At 50.6% G+C, this 22,058-nt stretch overlaps 1 protein-coding gene across 3 annotated transcripts in view; it reads left to right on the top strand.

The window, feature by feature from the left end:
- The window catches only part of Atp9a (ATPase phospholipid transporting 9A (putative)), a 105,768-nt gene that overhangs the window by 46,170 nt on the left and 37,540 nt on the right, over positions 1-22,058 (top strand). For all 3 annotated transcript variants that reach the window (XM_052725758.1, XM_052725759.1, XM_052725760.1), the window contains exons 5-13: positions 745-803; positions 2,872-2,923; positions 5,784-5,878; positions 11,477-11,557; positions 12,686-12,761; positions 18,351-18,427; positions 19,495-19,655; positions 20,005-20,147; positions 21,542-21,654. In XM_052725758.1, coding sequence (XP_052581718.1) covers positions 745-803; positions 2,872-2,923; positions 5,784-5,878; positions 11,477-11,557; positions 12,686-12,761; positions 18,351-18,427; positions 19,495-19,655; positions 20,005-20,147; positions 21,542-21,654 — 857 coding nt within the window. The remainder of the gene's footprint in view (positions 1-744; positions 804-2,871; positions 2,924-5,783; positions 5,879-11,476; positions 11,558-12,685; positions 12,762-18,350; positions 18,428-19,494; positions 19,656-20,004; positions 20,148-21,541; positions 21,655-22,058) is intronic.

The following is a 22,058-nucleotide window of genomic DNA, read 5'->3' as shown; positions in this document are numbered from 1 at the left end:
AGATATGTGTGCAGGTACTGGAAGAGGCCAAAAGTGGGCACCCTACCCCCCGGAGCTGGAGTGACAGGCAGTCCTGAGCCAGGAGTGCTAGGAACTGAACTCCACCTCTGAGGGGAAGCAGCTGCTCTTTAAGGCAGGGCATCGCTCCGGCTTTTACGTAGGTTTTGGGGATGGAGCTCGGGTCCTCCTGTCTGTATGGAAAGTCTCTCACTATGCTGTCTCCTCAGCCCTGCGTATTTTATCTTGATGACTTGTTAGCTTACTGGTGAATAATACCTGTGCCATGGCACTGGTTGATTTAGAAATGATAAGCTATGGTAGGGGCAGCCTGTTTTTCCTGAGGGGCCTGAGTTCTGCTGTCTGTGGAGCAGAGACTGGGTTTCTGAAGCCACTGGGGCCATGGGCAGACCTCCTCCTGGTGAGGCAGAAGTGGGAGGTGGACGCTCCTGTGCCTTGCTACCTGGTAGAATCTAGCCCAGTGGTTCCCAGTCTTCCTAACACTGCGACCCTTTAGTACAGTTCCTCATGTGGTGACCCCAACCATAAAATTATTTTCGTTGTTACTTCATAACTGATTTTGCTGCTGTTATGAACTGTGTAAATATATGTGTTTTGCGGTAGTCTTAGGTGACCCCTGAGAAAGAGTCGTTCAGCCCTGAAGGGGTCATGACCCACAGGTTGAGAACCACCGATCTAGCTTGTTAGAGACAGTGATGAGGTATGTGTTGGTCTGTTGCTTTGCAGGGACCGTGAAGGTGAAGAGTTCGAACATCCAGGTGGGGGATCTCATCCTTGTGGAAAAGGTGAGTGGAGTCTAGAAGCTTCTCAGGGGCTGGGCATCACTGGGAGCCTGAGCATGGGTTCATGTTGGGTGGAGCCCTGCTCACAGTCTATGCTTCTGGTGGACTGAAGAAAGAAACTCTGGCATGCTAGCAAACATCTCTGCCCGGGGGAGAAAAACTTCTGCCCCAGGAGACAGACACAAAAAGATTTCCCCAAGGTACCCGTGTACTGGGGAGCCAGGAGCCCTTCTTATAGTTATAAACACAGCATACCTTTGATTTTCTGATTGGTGTGTTTGTTTTGGGGGGGTCAAAAAGAACCCCACTCAATCATGGTGTCTTTTCTATTAGTCAGCTTGCCACACTGACACTTAAAAATATTTATTGAAGTCACCTTTGTTGAACTGTTAACCTGCCAACAGTTTATGGGGGGATGGAGCTGCAGAGTGACAAGAACGGTAAATGTCTCTGTTAACGTCTGTCACTTGACGTAACACCGAAGGGTCTGTTCACTGTGTGTATCTGGAAGGTGTGAGGTCTGGGGGTGCGGGTCTAGAGAGTCTGGGGATCATATTTGGTTAGAAAAAAGATCCTGTCTTACCCTGTGTCTTATTTAGGGTTTCTATTGCCATGAAGAGACACCGTGACCATTGTAACTCTTACAAAGGAAAACATTTAACTGGGGCTGGCTTCAGTTCAGAGGTTTAGTCCATTACCATCATGGTGAGAAACAAGGCAGTATACAGGCAGATACGGTGTGGAGGAGGAGCTGAGAGTTCTTACATCTTGACTCACAGGCAACAGGAAGTGGTCTGTCTGACTGGGCGTGGTTTGAGCATTTAGGAGACCTCAGATCCCACCCCCACAGTGACACACTTCCTCTAACAAAGCCACACCTACTCCAGCAAAGCCACACCTCCTAATAGTGCCCTCCCTTTGAGGGCCATTTTCTTTCAGACCAGCATACCCTGTTTCTGTAGGAATCGAATAGTGCCACTTAGTGGGTTAAGTCCAAGCACTCAAGGCTAATTTAAGGGAACGGGGACCCTTGGGGTCAGAGCCCCTGTCTATTGTCATATTTCTTCTTGCCACAGCTACACAGGGCTGCTGCTACCCCTGCTCCCATGTGTGTATGTATGTATTACTTGTTTATGTACGTATATATTTATGTATGTATTGCTTGTGTGTGTATGTATGTATGTAGTACTTGTTGATGTATGTATATATTTATGTATGTATTGCTTATGTGTGTATGTATGTATGTATGTAGGTAGTACTCGTTTCTGAAACAAGGTCTCACTGTGTAGACTGGGGAACTCACAGATGTACCTGTCTCTACTGGTAATAAAGGCCCGTACACCTGGCCTGGCCTTCCCTCTTTATCTAAGGGTGGCTTTAGTTCCTGCTCTCCACTTTACTTCCTCACGTCCTACTGCAAGCTAAGCGACGAGGGGGATGGGCTAGTCAGTAAAATGCTTGCCCACAGAATGAGGACCCACGTTTGATGGCACCCATGTAAAAAGTGGCACACCCAGCCCTGGGGAGGAGAAGCAGGTAGATCCCTGAGGCTCTCTGCCCAGTAATCGGAACCTCCTTGGCAAGTCTTAGGCCAGTGACAGGTACAGTCTCAAAAAAACAAGAACTGCTGTTCTCCACGCAAACACATGCACATTGCAAGTGCACATGTGCGCGCGCACACACACACACACACACACACACACACACACACACACACACACACACAAAACAGAAGAGAAAAGCCCAGCGTGGAGCCGTGGAGCCAGCAGAGGTAATAGAGAGGCTTGTAGATTCTGCCTTTAGTGCCTATAGCTGGGCGGGGGCAGGGGTGTGAGGGGCTGCGGGTTCAAGAAGTGAAGGCGGAGTTCCAGGAACCCGTGTTCCCTTTCCCACATGACATGTTGGTGGGGTTAATAAAGTGTATGCAATAAAGTATGCAAGATCCTGCAGGTTCCAGATAGAACCTGTGCTTAACTGTGACGGAGCTTGTGGTTTAAAAGAAAGGGGGGCTGGGGTGAAAACCCCACTTGTGACTGTTCACAGTGATGTTCCAGCTTCTTTCATTTCCCAGAACCAGCGGGTCCCTGCAGACATGATCTTCCTGAGGACTTCAGAGAAAAATGGTAAGCATCTTATGGAGAGTGACCATTGGCCTTTCCAGTGATAATCATTTGAAAATGTCACAGGGTAGATGTCATTGTTGGAACCTTGCAGGCGAGCCAGAACATCTCTGTAGAGGGGTCCTTCACAATTAAAAGTGTTTCGTGTGCTTTATAGGTCCATAAATTTTGGTCATTAAAAACACAGAAAATTTGACCGGGTGTGGTATCACATGTGTTTTGTTTTGTCTTGAGACAGGGTTTCTCTATGTAGCCCTGGCTGTCCTGGAACTCACTTTGTAGACCAGGCTGACCTTGAATTCACAGAGAATCGCCTGCCTCTCCCTCCTGAGTGCTGGGATCAAGGTGTGTGCCACCAAGCATCTGTAGGCGGATTTTTCTGTCCTACCTGTTAACTCCCAAATAACCACATGGAGACTTCTTATTAATTATGAGAGCTTGGCCAATAGCTTAGGCTTGTTCTTAACTAGTTCTTATAACTTAAACTAACCCATATCTTTTTAATCGTTCTTTTAAGTGGCATGGTTACCCTAATTCTGTATTCCCCATCCTGTTTCCTCTCCATTTGGCTGGTGACCCCTCCTTTTTCTTCCCAGCATCCTCTTGTGTCTGGCTGTCCCACCTATACCTCCTGCCCAGCTAATGGCCATTTAGCTTTTTATGAAACCAATAAGAAGGCACCTTGGCCAAGACACATCTTCACAGTATACAAAAAGATTATTCCATAAGTGTCACACATTTTAAACCCAGCATTTGGGGGGCAGAGGTAGTCAGATCTCTGTGAGTTCACGGACTGACTATTATGTGAACCCACCAGGTCTGTTAAAGGACATCAAGAATTTATTAAGATATAAAATGGGGATAATACATTCACAGACACAGAACAAAGTAAACAGCCATCATTGTCCTCCATTCTGCCCAGGGGTGAAGGGAACCAACCATCCAGTCTCCAACCTCCCCAGAGAGAGCGAACACCCCTTCCTCAGTTTTAACCAGTCACATACCCAGAAAGTGCCACACCCATCGGGCTAGATAGCCCAAAGGTCATTGGTTGTATGGACGAATTTGCACAACACTTCCCCTTTTTTGTCTAAATAAAAGGGTTCTAAACTTAATACAAAACTATATACAATAAGAATGATTATCAAGTATTGTCCAGGAGAAAGAAAGGGTAATAACATAAACAAAAATGGAACTACAACCAACAAGAACAACGTCAAGTAAGAAACACACTAAACATCCAGATTGTAGGTAATTGGCAAATGACAGAGATTGCTCTAATACCTGAAGGGTCAATACCTAACAAGTTCCCAGGTCAGTGCGGGGCTACAGAAAACCCCAACCAGTGAAATACCAAAACATAGAAAATTTGGCTGGTGACATGGCTCGGTGAGTAGGTGGAAGGAGAGAACCAACTCCTGCAGGTTGTCCTCCGACCTCCACACATGCCTGTGCGGTGTGAGTGACACCCTCCCCACAAAACAAATCAAGTAAAGAGATGTAATAAACGTTTAAGAAAATACAGCACAGTAAAGCTGGGCATGCTGATTCATGCCTGTAATCCCAGCACTCAGGAGACTGAGGCAGGAGGATTGCATGGAGTTGGAGGCCAGCCTGGACTCCATAGTGAGACCTTATTTAAAAAAAAAAAAATCACACACAAAACCTGTGTGATTATCTGTGCTCTGCCTCAGTGCTTGGAAGGTTTTTGAACTCCCGGGGATTCTCCTGCCTCAGCCTGCATTCTTGAAGTAAGAAGGCTGGGATAACAAACTGCCCTACCACATCCCGTTCTAAGTGGGTTCTGGGGATCTGAACTTGGGTCTTCCCAGCCCTAGTGCTCAGAAGTGCTAACTGTGTAGTAACTTGGACTCATTTCCTGTCTGATCCACTGCCACAGAGCTTATGGCACGCTGAGGTATATGTCCCTAAAACGTGCAAGCCTGTCTCCTACAATGTCCCTCATGGGACCAGAGGTGTTCCAGACTTGAGATTGTATGCCTGAAACAAAGCTTTATTGTGTAGGGTTTTTCTTGTGGAGTTGATATCTTCAGGAAGTTTTAGGGATGTGACTCAGTTTGTAGAGTGTTTGCCCAGCATGCTCAAGGCCCTGGGTTCCACCCCTAGCTCTGCATAAAACCAGGCATGGTGACACACCTGTCACCCTAGCACTCAGAAAGTGGAGGCAGGAGGGTCAGAAGTTCAGGGTCATCCTTGGCTATGTAGTGAGTTCAAGGCCAACCTGGGATATTTGAGACTCTGTCTCTAAATCAGTTAGTCATCAATGAAGCATTGTGGATTTGGGGGTTCTGTGTTAGTGGGGTTGCCCTGCAGCAAGATCAGGCCCTGGCATGGTTCTTTACAGTAACCATGTCCTGAGCCCATGGCTCAGCTCTTTAGCCCTTGTAACACCCCTGGAGCGGGTGCTCTTCCTGTCTCCATTCCTACACACAGGGAACCAAGCCATTGAGTGACAAACCTTGGATCCAAATCCATGTGGTCCCCGAGAAGGGGTCTGGAAACACCTGCTCCCCTGCTTAGGAGTGGTCACAGGCTACTGTCCCATCATCACCCTGCTGGATTGTTACAACAGGGTGAATGTCTCTTCTTTTTACATGTAAGGGCAGGTGATGGCTCAGCTAAGTCAAGGGCCTAACCCTAGTCCTACAAGTGAGTGGTTGAGTGAGGATTTGAATCCAGAGCTTGTGGAGGGGGTAGGAAGTGGAGATTTATTTTCCCTGCGAGTCACTGGCCATTGGTGGGCCGTTTCTTCAAGGACCAGAGCAGGCACTGCCCAGAGCTGCTGAGGGAAGCACACTTGGATCACAGACGTCAATCAGACAGTGCCCAAATCTCTCTGCAGGATCTTGCTTCTTGCGCACGGACCAGCTGGATGGAGAGACAGACTGGAAGCTTCGGCTGCCGGTGGCCTGCACACAGAGGCTCCCTACGGCTGCTGTGAGTAGCTTTTCTCAAAGAACTGTGTGCCGACCACTAGGTCACAGCCTGGTTCTCACACTTAGCTGTCCTTGGAGGCCAGGGAGGCCAGGGGGACCTGTGAAAGAGCTGTTGCTGACCTCTAGGTCACAGCTTGGTCCTCACACTCAGATGTCCTTGGAGGTCGGCCCGGGGAGAAGGAGGGGGGGACACGGGGGACGGGACACCTGTGGCATGTGGAGTGAGGCTGGTGGGGGAACTGGAGGACCTTGATTGTGTTGGTTCCACTTACCTGATTGTACCAAAGGCAGCCCCAACCCCCACATGAGGAGTGAGCACTTCTGAGTGTGATGTTGCCAGTTTCCTAGGTTGTAAGGGAAGACCCCACATGTGGTCCTTCTGCTAAGAGCATCTAGAGCAGTGGGTCTCAGTCTTCCCAACGCTGTGACCCTTTAACACGGTTCCTCATGTTGTGCTGACCCCCAACCATAAAATTGTTTCCATTGCTACTTCATAACTATAATTTTGCTACTGTTATGAATTGTAAATATCTGATATGCAGGATATCTGATACACAGCCTCTGTCGAGACTCACAGGTTTCTAGAGGCTGCTCATTATACTGAGATCCTGTTCTGCAGGTGTAGTGGTTTGAATAAAAATGTCCCCCATGGACTCATGTACTGAATGCTTAGTCATCAAGGAACTACTTGAAAAGGATTAGGAGGTGTGGCCTGTCAGAGAATGCGTGTCACTGGGCGTGGGTGGGGATGGTAGCTCTGAGCGACTGCTCCAGTACCATGCCTGCCACCCTACTGTCACCATGGTGATGATGTAAGCAAGCCCAATTAAATGCTTCCATTTTATGAGAGTTGCTTTGGTCCTGGGGTCTCTTCCTAGCAATAGAACAGTGACTAAGACAGCAGGCCTTGCCATTGTCCTCAGCCTCACGTCCTGCCTCTGCTCTGACCTCAGTGACTGTCCTTCTGACCGCTGGCCCCTTAGGGCTCAAGCGTGTGGCTGCCTTGGACTGTTACTGTGCCTTCCTCTCTTTCTTAGGGGCAGGCCCGTCACATAGGCCCTGTAAATAAGTGTCTCTCTAGTCCACAGGTGCCTGTATTGATTTTGGTTTTGACTGGTATTGATTTTTTTTTCCCTTTTATTTCCTTTGTACTGAGGATTGAGCCTGGAGCCTTGAATGCTAGATAATTGTGTTACCACTGAGCTACATCCCATATTTTCTGATTACCCTCACCTGGCATTCCCTCCCTGCCCACTTCCAGGCAGGATCCCTTCCGGTAGCCACCGACTACTGTGTGTCCTGCTATGCCCAAGAGAGAGTACCAGGTGGCTGTAGGGACAGCCCCTGTCTAAATTTATGTTTGATTTTTATTTATTTAGTGGGTATGTCTATATGTGTAGGCCCACATGCCACAGCACATGTATGGGAGGTCAGAGGACAACTTGTGGGAGTCAGTTCTCACTTTCCACCATGTGGGTCCTGGGTATCACATTCATGTTGTCAGGATTGGACACAAGCACCTTTACCTACTGAACCATCTCACTGCCCGATGTCAAATAGAACTTAAATGCCCCCAGACCAGAGTGGAATGCCACTCTTTCTGGGCTCCGAGTGGAGAGGAGACGTGGGCAGGTGCAGGTGCTGTGCTGTGTCTCAGTGGCACGAGTGTGATGATGAACGTGGCCCTCATACTCACGACTTTACTGTTTGTCTTTAAACGAGAAGCTCCAGAGCACGTTTCTAGCTGTGGTCCAGGAGCCCTGGCAACCGCCCTGCCTGTGAGATAGTTCATCTGAGAACGGGACCCTGCCCTTATCTTCTGGGGCTTGTGTTTTATTTCCTGGCAGGAGTTTCCCCAGAGAGGAATGTGATCCTTAGAATGATTGGGGAGTTTTGGTGCCAGAGTGTTCCGCGGCCTCGTGCTCTAACAGACACTCACTTCGCCCTTGTCTGGGCCAGGCCTGGGCGGGGGGCATTTAAAGTAGATAAGATGCTGCTGGATCTGCTGTCAGGGGGACAGTCATTGCCCCGTTAGGCCTGCAGGGGTCACGAGGAGCAGTGTTTTTGTAGTTCTTTTCTCTTCGAGTGAAAAATTCCATCGGGGTCAAAGGAATCTACTGGGGAAATCTTTCCCGGTCGCCCATTACTCTATTCCTGATTAAAAGCTGATCGAGCTGGGAAGTCATGGGAGAAAGAGATGGCCTGATTCTCAGCCTCCGTCCCGGATCTTATCTTCTCTCCAGAGGAGAGTCTGTGGAGTAGGTGCTCATCTTTCCAGATCTTTCTCAGTTGTTCTTAGAGATGTGTGACTTAGGATGGCTGGTGATGGTTTCCGGAGACAGGACCAGACCTTCCCTGCCACTCTGGTTCTGTGTGTAGGGAAATCTCTGGTGGCTTTTCTTATCAGTACTGGGATGCACAGTGCCTCCCAGGTGGTGCAGGCCCTGCCTGAGGGGGCCCGTGGCCTGCACTAGCTACCAGGCCTCTCCAGCTGCTATTGCAGCCCCAATCTGCTTGATGGCCTGATGGATTGTGGAACTGTTTGTTTACTTTTTTGCTGTTTTGAGGTAGGATTGTAATTAACTCTTGACCTTTCTGCCTTTGACTCCTAAATGCTGGGATGACAGTCTCAGGTCACTCACATTGTCCTCTAAAATCATTAAAAATTATAATCTTACAAGACTGTCACAAGGCGTCCATTTCCTTTACATGTGTAGGTGCACATGAGCGTGTGTGTGTGTGTGTGTGTGTGTGCGTGTGTGTGTGTGTGCGTGTGTGTGCGTGTGTGTGTGTGTGTGTGTGTGTGTGTGCGTGTGTGTGCGTGTGTGTGTGTGTGTGTGTGTGTGTGATGTGTGTGTGTGTGTGTGGTATTATTATTGATTGAACTCGGGGCCCTAAACATTCTAGGCAGCTCTGTCTATTTAGTTGGTTTTTGTTTGTTTGTTTGTTTTGTTTATCGAGACAGAGTTTCATGTGTAGCACTGGCTGTCCTGGATCTTGCTCTATAGACCAGGCTGGCCTCGAACTCACAGAGATCTGCCTGCCTCTAACTCTAGTATTGGGACTAAAGGCGTGCGCCACCACTGCCCTGCTAGTTTTTTGTCTGTGTCTCAATTGAACCCGGGGTCTCACATGTGCCAGGTGAGCGCTCCACCACTGCCTCTATCCCAGGTGCATCCTTGTTTTGAGGTACGGTTTATTGGGCTGGGATTGTGCTTGCTAGACTGCTTGCCTGGCATGCATGAAGCCCTGGGTTGATCCTCAGCACCACAGAGGCTAGACATGGTGGCACACACCTCAATATCATCACCCAGGAGGTAGAGGCCGGAAGATCAGGAGTTCAAGGTCATCCTTGGCCTAAACAGTGAGCTGACGGTCAGCCTGGGCTGCATGAGGTCCTGTCTCTAAATACATAAGCAAATAAATAAGATTTATTTAGTAAGGGAGCCCGTGCTTCCCCTTTCCCTGTAAACTATTCTGTGTTCCCTTGAAATAGCAGGTGGTGGTGGAGGAGGGAGATAGGAAGAAGCTTTCCAAGGGACAAGAGTAGGGTCGCCCTGAGCCGAGTGCTCGAGCATACATAATGCCCCAGATCTGGTCCCCAGCTCCGCGAAGACAGAAAAATTAAAATAGTATCTCTAGGAGGTCAGGCTGGGTTTCTTCAGAGCAGCCACTGGCAGAAGCTATGATTTTTAGGCAACACAACCACCGTAGCTTGCCTGGCTCCGGACGATCTGGCGGCCTCAGCCTGGCCCTCTGGGGGAGGTCTCAGCATCTTAGTCTGGTTTAAAGGTTTTTGTTGAAATGAGGAAGTCAGGGCCGGTGAGACGGCTCAGCAGGCAGAGGCACTTGCTGCCAAGCCTGAAAACCTGAGTTCAGTCTCGGGGATCCACAAGGTGGGAGGAGAGAACTGCCCTCTGACCTCCATGTGTGTGCCCGGCACATGTACACACCCTCAACAGAGGTGAATATAAAGTGTAAAAAGTGAAGAGTCAGAGGGTGAGAAGAGGGAGGAGAGGGGGATGCCATAGTAAATGAATGCGTTCAAGGGAGAGCTGGGCACGGTGACAGACAGGGGTCTCTGGTCCCGGGAGAGGCAGTGTCCTTCAGAGGGTGGTGGCCTCCACTGGGAAGCAGGTGTGGGACACAGCCCTTTCCACATCTTACTTTACACGCAGCCCTCGGAGCTGCAGTGGTGGGTATGGCCTCCTCGCAGGTAAGGAGGCCAGCCCGCCGTTAGTGATGGCTCTCTGAAGGAGCTGGGATTCGGTCGTGAGCTAAGTGTGCAAGGCCATAGCTGCTGCACACACCATTGCCGAGCAGGCGAGGCTCCAAGAGTGACCAGTGGAGGTTGCTGAGTGTGGGAGGCTGTACCTGTGGGTGCTTGACCGAGGCCGGGAACTTGAGCTCTCGAGCAGATCCTGTTACTCAGTAGCGAAAGCTTGAGACGAGGTGAGAGGCTCTGTGGGTAGAGGTGCTTGCTTATGGGCCCATCCCTAGGACCCGAGGAGGAAGAATCAACTCTGTCAAGTGTCAGACACACACTTCTGACCCCTTTGGGCATGCACACTTGTGGTGTACTCCCTTTAAAATGTACCATCTCAGTCCGTATAAAGGGACATTAGGGAGGGAGGGGAAACTGTGGTCGGTATGTAAAATAAATGAAAAAAAAATAATAAAAAAGAAGAAGAAGAAAGAGGGGCATTAGATGCATTCACAGTATTGAGGAAATGTGATTAGCATCCCCTTCTCAGAACTCTCGGTCAGTCTTCCCTCCCCAGCCTCTGGCAGCCACTGCTTTCAGTCTCTGAGGACTCTAAGGACCCTGTGTAACTGGAGTCATGGTTGTCTTGTGTGTACGTGACTGGCTTGTTTTGCTTGACACAATCTTCTTAAGGTTCACCTGTCTGTAGCGTGTGGCAGAATTGCTTCCTTTTTAGGAGCTGAGTAACGTTCTACAGAGAGAACGTGTAATGTTTTATTTATCCATTCCTCCGTGATGGATGTTTGGGTTGCTCAGGGGTGAATACAGATCTCCTTGAGTGCCTGCCCTTGATTCCTTTGGTTGTACACCCAGAAATGGAGTTCCGGAAGGCTCTGGTAATTGTCTGTGGAATTCCTTGAGGAAATACCAAGCTGTTCTCCACACAGGCTGTGTTGTTTTTCATGCTCATTGACTCATCCAGTCTCTGCATGCTTGCCGGCACCTGTCTGTTTTTGATCACCATCCTAAGGGACACGAGGCTCTCCTAATTTCCTTTCCTGCTCCACACAGGAGATACTTAGTGTCGTCTTGTTAAATGGGAGTGACTGTTGCCGTTGGGATGAGATGCCATGCAGGTCAGGGGTGAGTCAGCCCCGGCTGTCCGCTCTGGCTGTTCTCCGCAGTGTAACTTGTGCTGGTGGATGACGTTAGCAGGTGTCTGCACATGGGAGCCGTGGGGCTTGTACACGGCAACACCCACACCAGCTGAAGAGAGGGTTTTCTCCCTTCTGTTGCTCTAGTTTGGAGGGTTTATTTGGGAAATACAGTATGTTTGCATTTGAAATCTTGGTTCCAGACTCCTGTTTTTAACTGGGTGTTTTCCTTCTGGAACAGGACCTCCTGCAGATTCGGTCTTATGTATATGCCGAAGAACCCAACATCGACATTCACAACTTCCTGGGGACTTTCACCAGGGTGAGTGGACCTGCGTCCAGTCTTAAGTGTGTATGGCCATGATGGTGCCCAAGGCTTCACACCTCTGTGTGTGTGTCTGAGGTTCCTTACCAAAGCCCCGCTTGAAGGCTGACAGATGAAATGTTCTCCCAGCTCTGAGCCGAGTTCTAGAGCAGCACATGTTGTCATCTGCTTTAGTTCTGACGTCAACACAATCACAGGGTCCCCTTCTGTCCTGAAGATCCTCTATGCCAGCAGGGTGTGTCAGCACATCCCTGTAACCCCAGTACTCAGGAGACTGAGGCAGGAGGACTGCTGTAAGTTCATGGCCAGCCTGTCAAAACAGATAAACCAAGCCACAAAGAAATCAAGCTCTGTGTGCCAGCTTTGAATTTAAGGTGTTTTCAGATCTTTCATAACAGGAAATAGAATTGAATTTGTTATTTTAGAATGTAAGATCAAAATTGACATATGGAGCAGAAGTTAAATGGCCCGTGTTCTCCTTTTTTTTTTTTTTTTGACACAGGGTCTCACACCATGTAACCCTGGCTGGCCTGGAACTTGCTATGTAGACCTCAAACTCAAAGAGATCCATCTGTTTCTGCCTTCAGGGTGTGAGATAAAAGGCACACAACCACCCTTGGCAAAAATCAATTTTAAAGTGCATAAACCAATGTGTGTTAGTTCCATGCAAAATCCTGCCGTTTTCGGGCGCTGGGAATCAAACCCAGTTCTTCCTGAGTGTTCAGCAAGTACTATACCACTGAGCCAGAACCCCAACCACAAAATCCTGCATTTTCTTTTTTGGTTTTTGAGGCAAGGTCTCTTTAGGTAGTACAGGGTAGCCTTGAACTTATAGTCCTCCTGCCTCAGCCTTGTAAGTGCTTAAGAGATTACAAACCTGCATGCCACTGTGCAAGGCAAAACTGCCGTTTAATTGTATGTGTATATGTACCAGTGAGTGTGGAACCCAGGGCCTTGTGTACATCGGGTAAGCCTCTACCACCCCCAACACCCCCAACCCAAACCTGCTATTTTGTAGAAAGGATTTTAGCATCGTCAGACTTTGGTATCTTCAGGGTCCTGAGCCTCATCCCCATGGAAAGTAAGGGATGACTGTCGGTGTGTGTGTGTGTTTGGTCTTTTCAGGAAGACAGTGACCCTCCAATCAGCGAGAGTCTGAGCATCGAGAACACGCTGTGGGCCGGCACCGTCATAGCGTCAGGTGAGCCCTGACCAAGGAATGTGGGAATGTTTGAACAGGGAAGCCAGTCCTTCCGGAATTAGAATCGTCACCTCTTAGCTGGGAAATGAACTTTAGGTCAAATGAGGTTCCCACTTGCTCCAGCACTTTGGGTACCTAAGCTGACATCTGATTATGGCTCGGACACTTGCAGACACATGGGGCCCATGGACCTTCTGCAGCATCTACACTGGAAATGGCCCATAATCGCCACTTCAGTTGACGTCATAGTACCAGAAATTGAAGTGGTGTGGATGTTCTGGTTGGAAGCCATGTCTGTGGGGACTGTTCTCTTTTCTGGGACAGAGGCAGGAGAGTACCAGCAAGGCTGGTCTCTATGGAAAACACCAGAGGGAGGTGGGAATCGTGGCTTTGATATTTATTACTGGGGTGGGTGACTCTGAGCACAGAGGGCTGTGAGCTGAGGCTGGTCCACAGCAGTAGGGATTTATACTCTCTGCATGATGCAGGGTGTTGGGTGATTCTGGGTATCACCTGTTCTCGGCCGTACCCAGACTGCAGTCATCATATCTGCAAGGGAGGGATCTGAGCTCAGAAGGTGAGGGTGCACAGTGGGTCAGAAGCACAGTCCGGACTAGAGCTCAGGTCGTCGTCTTGTGGAAGAAGGTAACCGTTGTGTGCAGTGCTACAGTGTGGAGCGGTGGACAGTGTCTAATTATGTTGCATTATAATCCCAGGCAACGGACTGTGTTCCCCTCTCATCACCCCTCACCCATTTCTCTCGCTTGGTGTTTCTCATGGTTCCTGTAGCATAAAGACAGGTGGGGATTCTGTGACTCTCGCGTGAGCACACCAGTGGCGGGCTCGGAGCAGAATGCAGAGAGGAGCACCTCTGGGGACAGGCGTCTCTTTCCTTTGCCACCAGAGTCTACAAGGCCCTCAGTTTCCCTGACGTGAGAGGTTGGCCCTGACCTTCAGGGCCTGGCCACGTGACTGGGGCCTGCATGCCCTCTGCTTCACAGAACATGCAGCAGCTCGCGCCCAGCCCACCCGCCCAGCCCCCAGCTCTACAGCAGCCCTTGTTCTTTGCTTTTAGGCCATTGGTGAATATTTGTGATCATGAGACTTTTTTATGCTTTGATGATTGAACTGAAAAGTAAGATTCTCTTCTCTTTTCAATTTTTATTTATGTGAATGTGTGAGCAGGTGCCTTTGAAGGCCCAAAGAGGGTCAATCCCCTGGAACTAGAGTTACAGGGGTGCTGGGAACAGAACTTAGGTCCTTTGCAAGAGCAGCAGTCTCAGCCACCGGTCATCACTGCAGCCCCGGAGGTCTCTTTTCACCCTTAACACTCTCAGCTCTCAGAGGCCATGGCAGGAGGGTCTTCCGTTCTGGCTTAGCCTGGGCTACAGTGAGACCCTGCCTTTAAAAATAAACAAAAACAAGGCTGGACTTGATGGGGCAGGTCATTCATTCCAGCACTGGAGGCAGAGGCAGGGGGATCTCTGTGAGTTCTAGGCCAGCCTGGTCTACATTCTAGGACAGCCAGGGTTATGCAGAGAGACCTTGTCTCAAAAACACACACAAAAAAGCAAAACGAACAGCTGGTACCACTGGCTGCCTGGGGTTGTTTCCCTCGTCGGTGTTCTGTCCTTCTGTCCTTTTTCTGTCAGTCTTTTTATTTTTCTTACTCGTTTTTGTTTGTCTTTTTTAAAAAAACATTTACTAGATGAGGCCAGAGAGGGCGCCTGATTCCCTGGGACCTGGACTCACGGATGTCGGTGGAAGTGGATTGGGTCCTCCACAAGAGCACACGTCCCACGTTGGTGCTTGTGTGGAGGGCAGAGGGAAACTTCTGGAGTCGGTTGTCTTCTTCACCCTGTGGTCCTGGAGTCAACTCGGGTCGACAGAGTTGGCAGTGTGGTGCCTTACCCCCCTGGGCCGTCTCACCCACCTCGCTGTAGGCCTTTGTTAGGCTTCTATTCCACACCACGCTCTGTTGCTTTGGAGACTGTGGAGCAGAGCTGTTTACAGAACTCTGCTACCTCCCTCTCTCTCATGCTGGTTTTACAATATGAAATAAAGACATTCAATGGTCTGAGGAACTGAATCCCAGAGTAGGCAAGCTTCTTGCTTGGGGTCACACAGCCTTAGAGCGCCCTCTCCCGGGAAGAGTGTAGACAAGCTGCAATCTTGTAGGTGGTACAGATTTTGAGCCGTTCATGGGAACACGTGGTCTGCGTTCTTCCTGTCTATGGGAAGAGGGAGCAGGCAGGCATCCTGTGCTCTGGTGTATCACCTGCTGTGCCTTCAGCAGGCCAGTGTTTGGAGCGAGTATGAACCGGACATTTCCTGTGTTCTAGTCAGCTTCAGTTTCTCTGTGTGTCACCCAGTAGACAGTTAACTGTAATATGAACACAGAATTGACCACAAAGCCATTTCCTTGTGGCACTCACCTCAGCCAGTCCACAGGGACTCTCTCTCTTTTTTTTTTTTTTGGTTTTTTGAGACAGGGTTTCTCTGTGTAGCTTTGCACCTTTCCTGGAACTCACTTGGTAGCCCAGGCTGGCCTCGAACTCACAGAGATCCGCCTGGCTCTGCCTCCCGAGTGCTGGGATTAAAGGCATGCGCCACCACTGCCCGGCGGGACTCTCTTAATATGTTCCTTGTAGAACTCAGCTCCCAGTGCTAGTCAGTCCACTGTTATCCAGCACAACTTTAAAGAATAAGAAAGCTTGCCAGCTGCCTCAGCCAGCATCCATCTGCAGAGGATGCAGTTGCCATGACAATCCAATGTATGCTGCTGGGTGGTGGAAATGGGAGGTGTTGAGGAGACTCCAGGGCTGGGCAGCTCCTGTGGTGCCTGTGTGCTTCGGGGCCCTGAGTTCTAGATGGTTGCTTCTCAGACTGGGTAGCAAAGGGCTAGTTTGTGGTCTCATCCTGGCATATGACCAACACACAGTTAATCAATCATGGACACACACTGTGCCATGTGACTGATAATGCCCATCTGGTCTACAGTCTGGCTCATGTGCTCTGACCCCAGATCCATGGTGGGACACTGCAGCAAGGCTGGGCTGTTGTGAATATTCCTGGGGGCTCCCTTTAGAGGCTTAGCATGTGTCTGGTTGGGCGAAGTAAATGGGTTACAAAATAACCCTGCAACCAGGCAGGATCACTCCCTTCTGGGAGCTCAGTGGAGTGAGGAATGGGCTGGGGGGATCGGCAGGATCACGGACTGTAGGCTGTTAGGAGCAGGAAGAGAAATCGAGGACACAGGAAGAGGTCAGAGGTTGGAGCACGTGCAGGGCACTCACATGAGTGGGTCGTGTGAACAGCTGTGGACTGTGCAGGGCACTCACATGAGTGGGTCGTGTGAACAGCTGTGGACTGTGCAGGGCACTCACATGAGTGGGTCGTGTGAACAGCTGTGGACTGTGCAGGGCACTCACATGAGTGGGTTGTGTGAACAGCTGTGGACTGTGCAGGGCACTCACATGAGTGGGTTGTGTGAACAGCTGTGACTCTAGAGCCGTGGACTCGTGCTGGGGATGTGGCTCGGTCAGTAGAGCACTTGCCTAGCAAGCAGGAAAACGTGGATTTGATCCCCAGCATCACAAAAGCCAGATTTGGTGGTGCACGCCTGTAATCCCAGCACTCGGGAAGTAGAGGAAGGAGATGAGGAGTTCAAGGTCGTCCTTACCTATGTGTAGTGAGTTTGAGGTCTGCCTGAGCTACATGAGATCTTGTTCAAAAACAAAAACTCTTTAAAAGATGATGACTAGCTCTGAATTTTGCACGCAAGCTGTGGACCAGGTCAGTGCACAGCAGTGGCCTTCTGAGTGCCCCCCTTCCCTGGGTGGCAGCCACACAGAACGTAAAACTGGAGTTCCAGTCTCTTGGAACAGAGCTTTGGTGCCAGGCTAGTGGAAGCATTGGGTGGTTAGGGCCATTTTGGTGACACCCACATGGCTGGGCTGGAGTGAGGGATGCGCCCTTTGGGTGCCACTCATTTTTACCATCCTCTCCCCGGGCACGGGGGTCCAGGCAGGGCTGCATTGTGTAGGAGAGAATGAGTTACCACATGGCCACTTCAGCTTAGCCCAGGCTGGGGTCCCGCTGTCCAACCACCTGCTCTAGCAACAGGCTGAGGGTGGGGTGCCCTCGCTCCCCAGAGCCGGCCATCTGCTGAGTGCCATGCACAGAGCCCTCCTGCTCTGCCATCTGCTGAGCCTCCCGAGCGAGCCTCATTGTGTGCTCACTGCAGGCGTGGCCAAGCACTTTAGACTCAGGCCATTGTCCCACTGCCGCCTGCATGGTGGGCCCTCCTCACAGATGTCTTTAGACCCCTTGCCTGCATGGTGGGCCCTCCTCACAGATGTCTTTAGACCCCTTTGCAGCGGTGGTCCTGAGGGGGAGGGAGGAGGGGAGGAGCTTGCCTTTCCCGGCAGGGAACATGATGTTCATTTTCAGATTTTCCCAGCAGGGTCTACCTCTCCTCATCTTAGCCTTTCACCTGGGTGCCCTCAGCTGACAAGGTGCCCTCTCCCACACCCTTCCTCTGCTGGGTTTCCTTGTGGCAACCTCCACTCGCCTTGATGGAGATGGCCTCAGCCTCCTTATCATCTGGCTCCCTGCATTGATCATTTTCACACATGGGAAATGGGAGAGTTAACTGTGGCAGTGTTGTTAGATTTCCATCAAAATAGATGGTGCCACTTTCCAAGGTAGCCGCCAGTGTGTGCGGCGCGGTCCGTCTTCCCTCTTTCCGGCCAACACCAGGTCACATCAGCCTTTCAAATGGTCGTCAGTGTAGGGAAAATGCTTTTGACAGTTCACTTGGTTGCATGTTTTTCTATACACCTTGCTGTTTGCATTTCTTCTATAAACCATTTTCTCTTAGAGGGAGTGAGGACTTTGCTTTATGTACCTGGAGAATGGAGTAGGAGGAGGAGGGAAGTTCTGAGGAGGAATTTCCTTCAAAGGGCCAAGTTAGGTCGACATGTAGAAAGCAGATGTGCAAGAGGATGAGCCAGGGACAGAGGGAGGCAGTTTTAAGTTTCCATGCACATAGGAAGGTTCTGGGTATTTCTGGATGCTTCTAAGGCTAGTGGCACAGGAGATAAGCTCCTACCCTTGACTCACCCGCCATCAGAGGATGCTGCTTCCATAGGCCAGCCTTGAGCTATATATAGGTAACCATAGAAACATTGCATTTCACTGTTGCATGAAACACATGCTGGCCTGCGTGGCTAGTGAAGGCTGCAGTGTGTCTGTGGACTAGGGTTGTCTTTACTGTGCACCAGCTGAAGTTCAGCCATTGCCCGAGACTTGTGACACCCCACTGCTCAGTGCCCCTTTGGTTCAATGGTTCCTGACGTCTTGTACCCTGGCTGTGAGCAGGGTGTGGAAAGTGTCCTCAAGCTGGTGGGATGGGCTTGTTTATAGACCTGCCTCCCTCCTTCCCTCCCTCCCTCCTTCCCTGCCTCCCTCCTTCCCTCTCTCCCTCCTTCCCTACCTCCCTCCTTCCCTACCTCCTCCTCCTCCTCTTCCTCCTCCTCGCTTCCTTCTCTGCCGCCATGCTCATTTGGACCTGGTTTCTTGTCCCAGGCACTGTTGTAGGTGTGGTTCTTTACACGGGCAGAGAACTTCGGAGTGTTATGAATACTTCTGATCCCAGGAGTAAGGTATGTGAGACTCTAGCACGTGTTGATCCATGTTGATGGGCACTGGGGATGAGGGACTGGGTTCTAAATCTGCCTTGCACTAGCTGATTGTCAGATGAGAGAGCGAGTGTATGTACGTGCGTGTGTGCCTGAGTGTGCATGTGTAGCCACAGCAGACATATGTCCCATCAATGTTTCACCTCATTCCCTTCCTGCACACCGTGACCCTCCCAGCCCCCTCCGTCTCCATCTTCTCAGTCAGAATGTTGCAAGCTGGGTGTGGTGCTCCATACCTACCACCCCAACATTCCCAAGGTGGAGACAGGCAGATTGGGAGCTTAGGGCTCTCCTTGGCTACAGAGAGAGTTCAAGGCCAGCCTGTGTTACCAGAGGCAAGATTCTGTTTATAAAACAGTAAACAGAATATTGTGAAGAGGTTTACCACGTCAGTAGCGCGAGTGGATGTTATTTCCCAGACTTGAGTCAAGGTCACCCCAGCACTGACCTTTTCCTTACACTGTTGCTGACTTGAAGTTTGAGCCTTTTTCTGGGACATTATGGATTTGGTGTCCTTATTGCATTTTGAGACACATGAAAACACAGAAGTTTGGTTTAGCTTGGCTGGAATCCTAGGTGTTGTGCATGCTGGGCCAGCACTCTGCTACTGAGTTACACCCCAGCCCCCAAGTACGCAGCTGTTAAAATGATGGCATTGTCTGTACTGGCTCATGGAAGTCAGCCCCCCAGCTGTGTAGGCCTGGACTTTCGGGGTGTGGGATGGGACTGTGAGTGTAGGACTGAAGCAGGGCCCCAGTGCAGCATGGTAGAGGCCGTGCAGTGTGGAGATCAGCCTAGCACTGTGGCCACTTGCTTTGGGTTTCTGAGTCTAAATCTGAAGTCAGAAGAGACACTGATGATGAGGTGTCTCAGGGCCCTGAGGTCTCGCTCTTAGACCACCGCTAGAAGGGCCGCACCTTCTAATATCACACGCCTCACTGGGTGGGGGCCGGGGTGCAGGTGTCAAAACCCGCTTTCCATCCGGCTGTGGGCTCCACCTCGATCCTCTGCGCCCTGTGCTTTGTCCCCAGATTGGCCTGTTTGACCTGGAGGTGAACTGCCTCACCAAGATCCTGTTCGGTGCGCTGGTGGTGGTGTCGCTGGTCATGGTGGCCCTGCAGCACTTCGCTGGCCGTTGGTACCTCCAGATCATCCGCTTTCTGCTCCTCTTCTCCAACATCATTCCCATCAGGTGCGCCGGGGACGGCGTCAGCCTGTACCCGAAGTGTTTTTCCCTTGACTCATTCAAGGATCCCGGTCCTGACAGGATTACCGCCCTGTGGTAGACTGCTTTTCCTGGCATCGGCAAGGCCCTAGGCACCTTTACCCCTCAGCTGTCTCACTTGTCCACGGACCAGCAATTAAAAATGAAAAGCTTCCCTTCCTGTACTCTAAGTGACTTGAAACTGTGCAGAATGGCTGTGTGGCCTGTGATGTCTCTTGCCTCTGGGTAGGGCTCTGTCTCCATGTGCACAGCACACGTGTACAGTCTGTATGGTTTATAGATGTCTTGGTAACCCTTTGCTCTGTTTCCTACCCAGCTTGCGTGTGAACTTGGACATGGGCAAGATCGTGTACAGCTGGGTGATTCGCAGGGATTCAAAAATCCCCGGGACCGTGGTTCGTTCCAGCACAATTCCTGAACAGCTGGGCAGGATTTCTTACTTGCTCACAGACAAGACAGGTGAACGCCTCTGCAGGGGTAGAGAGGGGCTGGGTGGGGTTCCAGTAGCTCCCGGCCCTCTCTCTGGAGGTGGGAGAGGTGCCACAGCTGCCTTCCTCCCTCACTACTGGATGAAGAGGGAGTGTGTGGTGACGATGCTGATGTCGGTGGACACCTGCATGGGACGGCTGACGTGCAGAGCATGCCCCTCAGTTCGTTCCCACACCAGCCGCGTGAGGCAGGAAGGAGTTGTCTACAGGCAGGCCCAGGACAGGCTGCGCGCCTTCTCTGTTTGGAGGTGCAGAGTTGTTGACATACTTCGTGCTTTCGCTGCCTTGACACAGCAGAAGGAAAACAAGCACAAGTGAGGAAGGGATCATTTTGGCTCCTGGCTTCCGGTGTCTCAGTCCCTGGCCAGCTGCCTCCGGTGCCTTGGGTCTGTGGTGAGGCAGGTGCGTTGTGGTGCAGGAGGAAAGCCGCGCCCTCACTGGCCGTCAGGAAGCAGAGAGAGGGTCTAGGAACAAGATGAACTTCTGTTTTGTTTGGTTTCACTTTGACAGAAGCCACTTGAAAGGGGAGAAAGGGTTTATTCAGCTCACGGTTCCAGGTCAAGTCCATCAGGCAGGGAAGTCGAGGCAGGAACCCCGAAGCAGCTAGTCATAGCACACCCACGGTCCAGAGCAGAGAGAGAATGCGTGCATACATTCTCACTGCTCAGCTGGCTTTCTTCTCTTACACTGTGCAGGACGCCTAGCCTAGGGGATGGTGCTGCCCACAATTGGGCTGGTTCCTTCATATCATTTAATAATCAATACAGTCCCTACAGACATACCCATGGGCGTCTGAGCTAGATAATTCCTCATCAAGACTGTCTTCCCAGGTGATTATAGTGTGTCCAGTTGACAGTAACGTATACCAGGAGGAGCCTCCCCCGCCCCTCACTTCAGGGTGAACTCAGCAGTGGCTAATCCATTGATGAAGTTAGAACCCTCATGAACCATCACCCCTCCACAGTGCCAGCAGCTAGGGACCACATCCTCCACACTTGAGCCTTTGGGGCCACTTTATTTTTTTTTTCAGCAAGAGCCAGGATTTTGCAAGGAGAGAAGTGGGAAAGTTCCAGATGCGTCAGCACGGAGCCCCTGGACTGGTTCCTGTGGGGCTCTGGCACGGCGGTCACGTGTCTCTCTTTGCTCATCTGTCCATGTATCTTCCTGCTCAGTCCAGGCTGATGGCTCAGTGTTTGCCTCGTGCCACAGTCTTAACTCAGGGAATGTTCAAGCACCCTGATTGACAGCCCCAGGGATAGGTTCAGTCTTGTCCCCATGGAAACTGGGGTGCTCTTTCAGAAGAGTGGGCCCCTCTCCACTGAAGCCAGCACGAGGCACTGAACGCCTGCACCTCTTGTGTTCTAGGGACCCTGACACAGAACGAGATGGTGTTCAAGCGACTGCACCTGGGCACAGTGGCCTACGGCCTCGACTCCATGGACGAAGTGCAGAGTCACATATTCAGTATTTACACCCAGGTAAAGCCTTGCTTTTGACGTGTCTGTCACTGGCTGGACAGTTTAACTATTTTTAGCCCAGGCTGGCTACAAGTTCACTACATCGCTGTGGATGACCCTGAATTCCTGATCCCTTGCCTGTACTTCTGAATGTTGGGATTAAGGGCCTGCACCACCACATCTGGTTTATGTTATGCTGAGGAATCGAACTCAGGACTTTGTGTATTCTAGGCAAGCCCTCTACCAACTGAGCTATAGCCTCAGATCTCCTGAACACTAAAAAAGTTGTGTGTATTCTCTGGCCTCTCACTTGTTTGTTTGTTTGAGACAAGGTCTCACTACGTAGCCCTGGCTTTTCTGGAGTTCACTCTGTAGACCACACTGGCCTCGAACTCACAGAGATCCTCCTGCCTCTTCCTCTTGAG

The sequence above is a fragment of the Peromyscus californicus genome, unplaced genomic scaffold (genome assembly GCF_007827085.1).
Source record: "Peromyscus californicus insignis strain IS unplaced genomic scaffold, ASM782708v3 Scaffold_7__1_contigs__length_154581171, whole genome shotgun sequence".
Taxonomy (NCBI): Eukaryota; Metazoa; Chordata; class Mammalia; order Rodentia; family Cricetidae; genus Peromyscus; species Peromyscus californicus.
The sequence above is the reverse complement of the archived record's forward strand: the minus strand, read 5'-3'. Positions and strand labels throughout refer to the sequence as shown.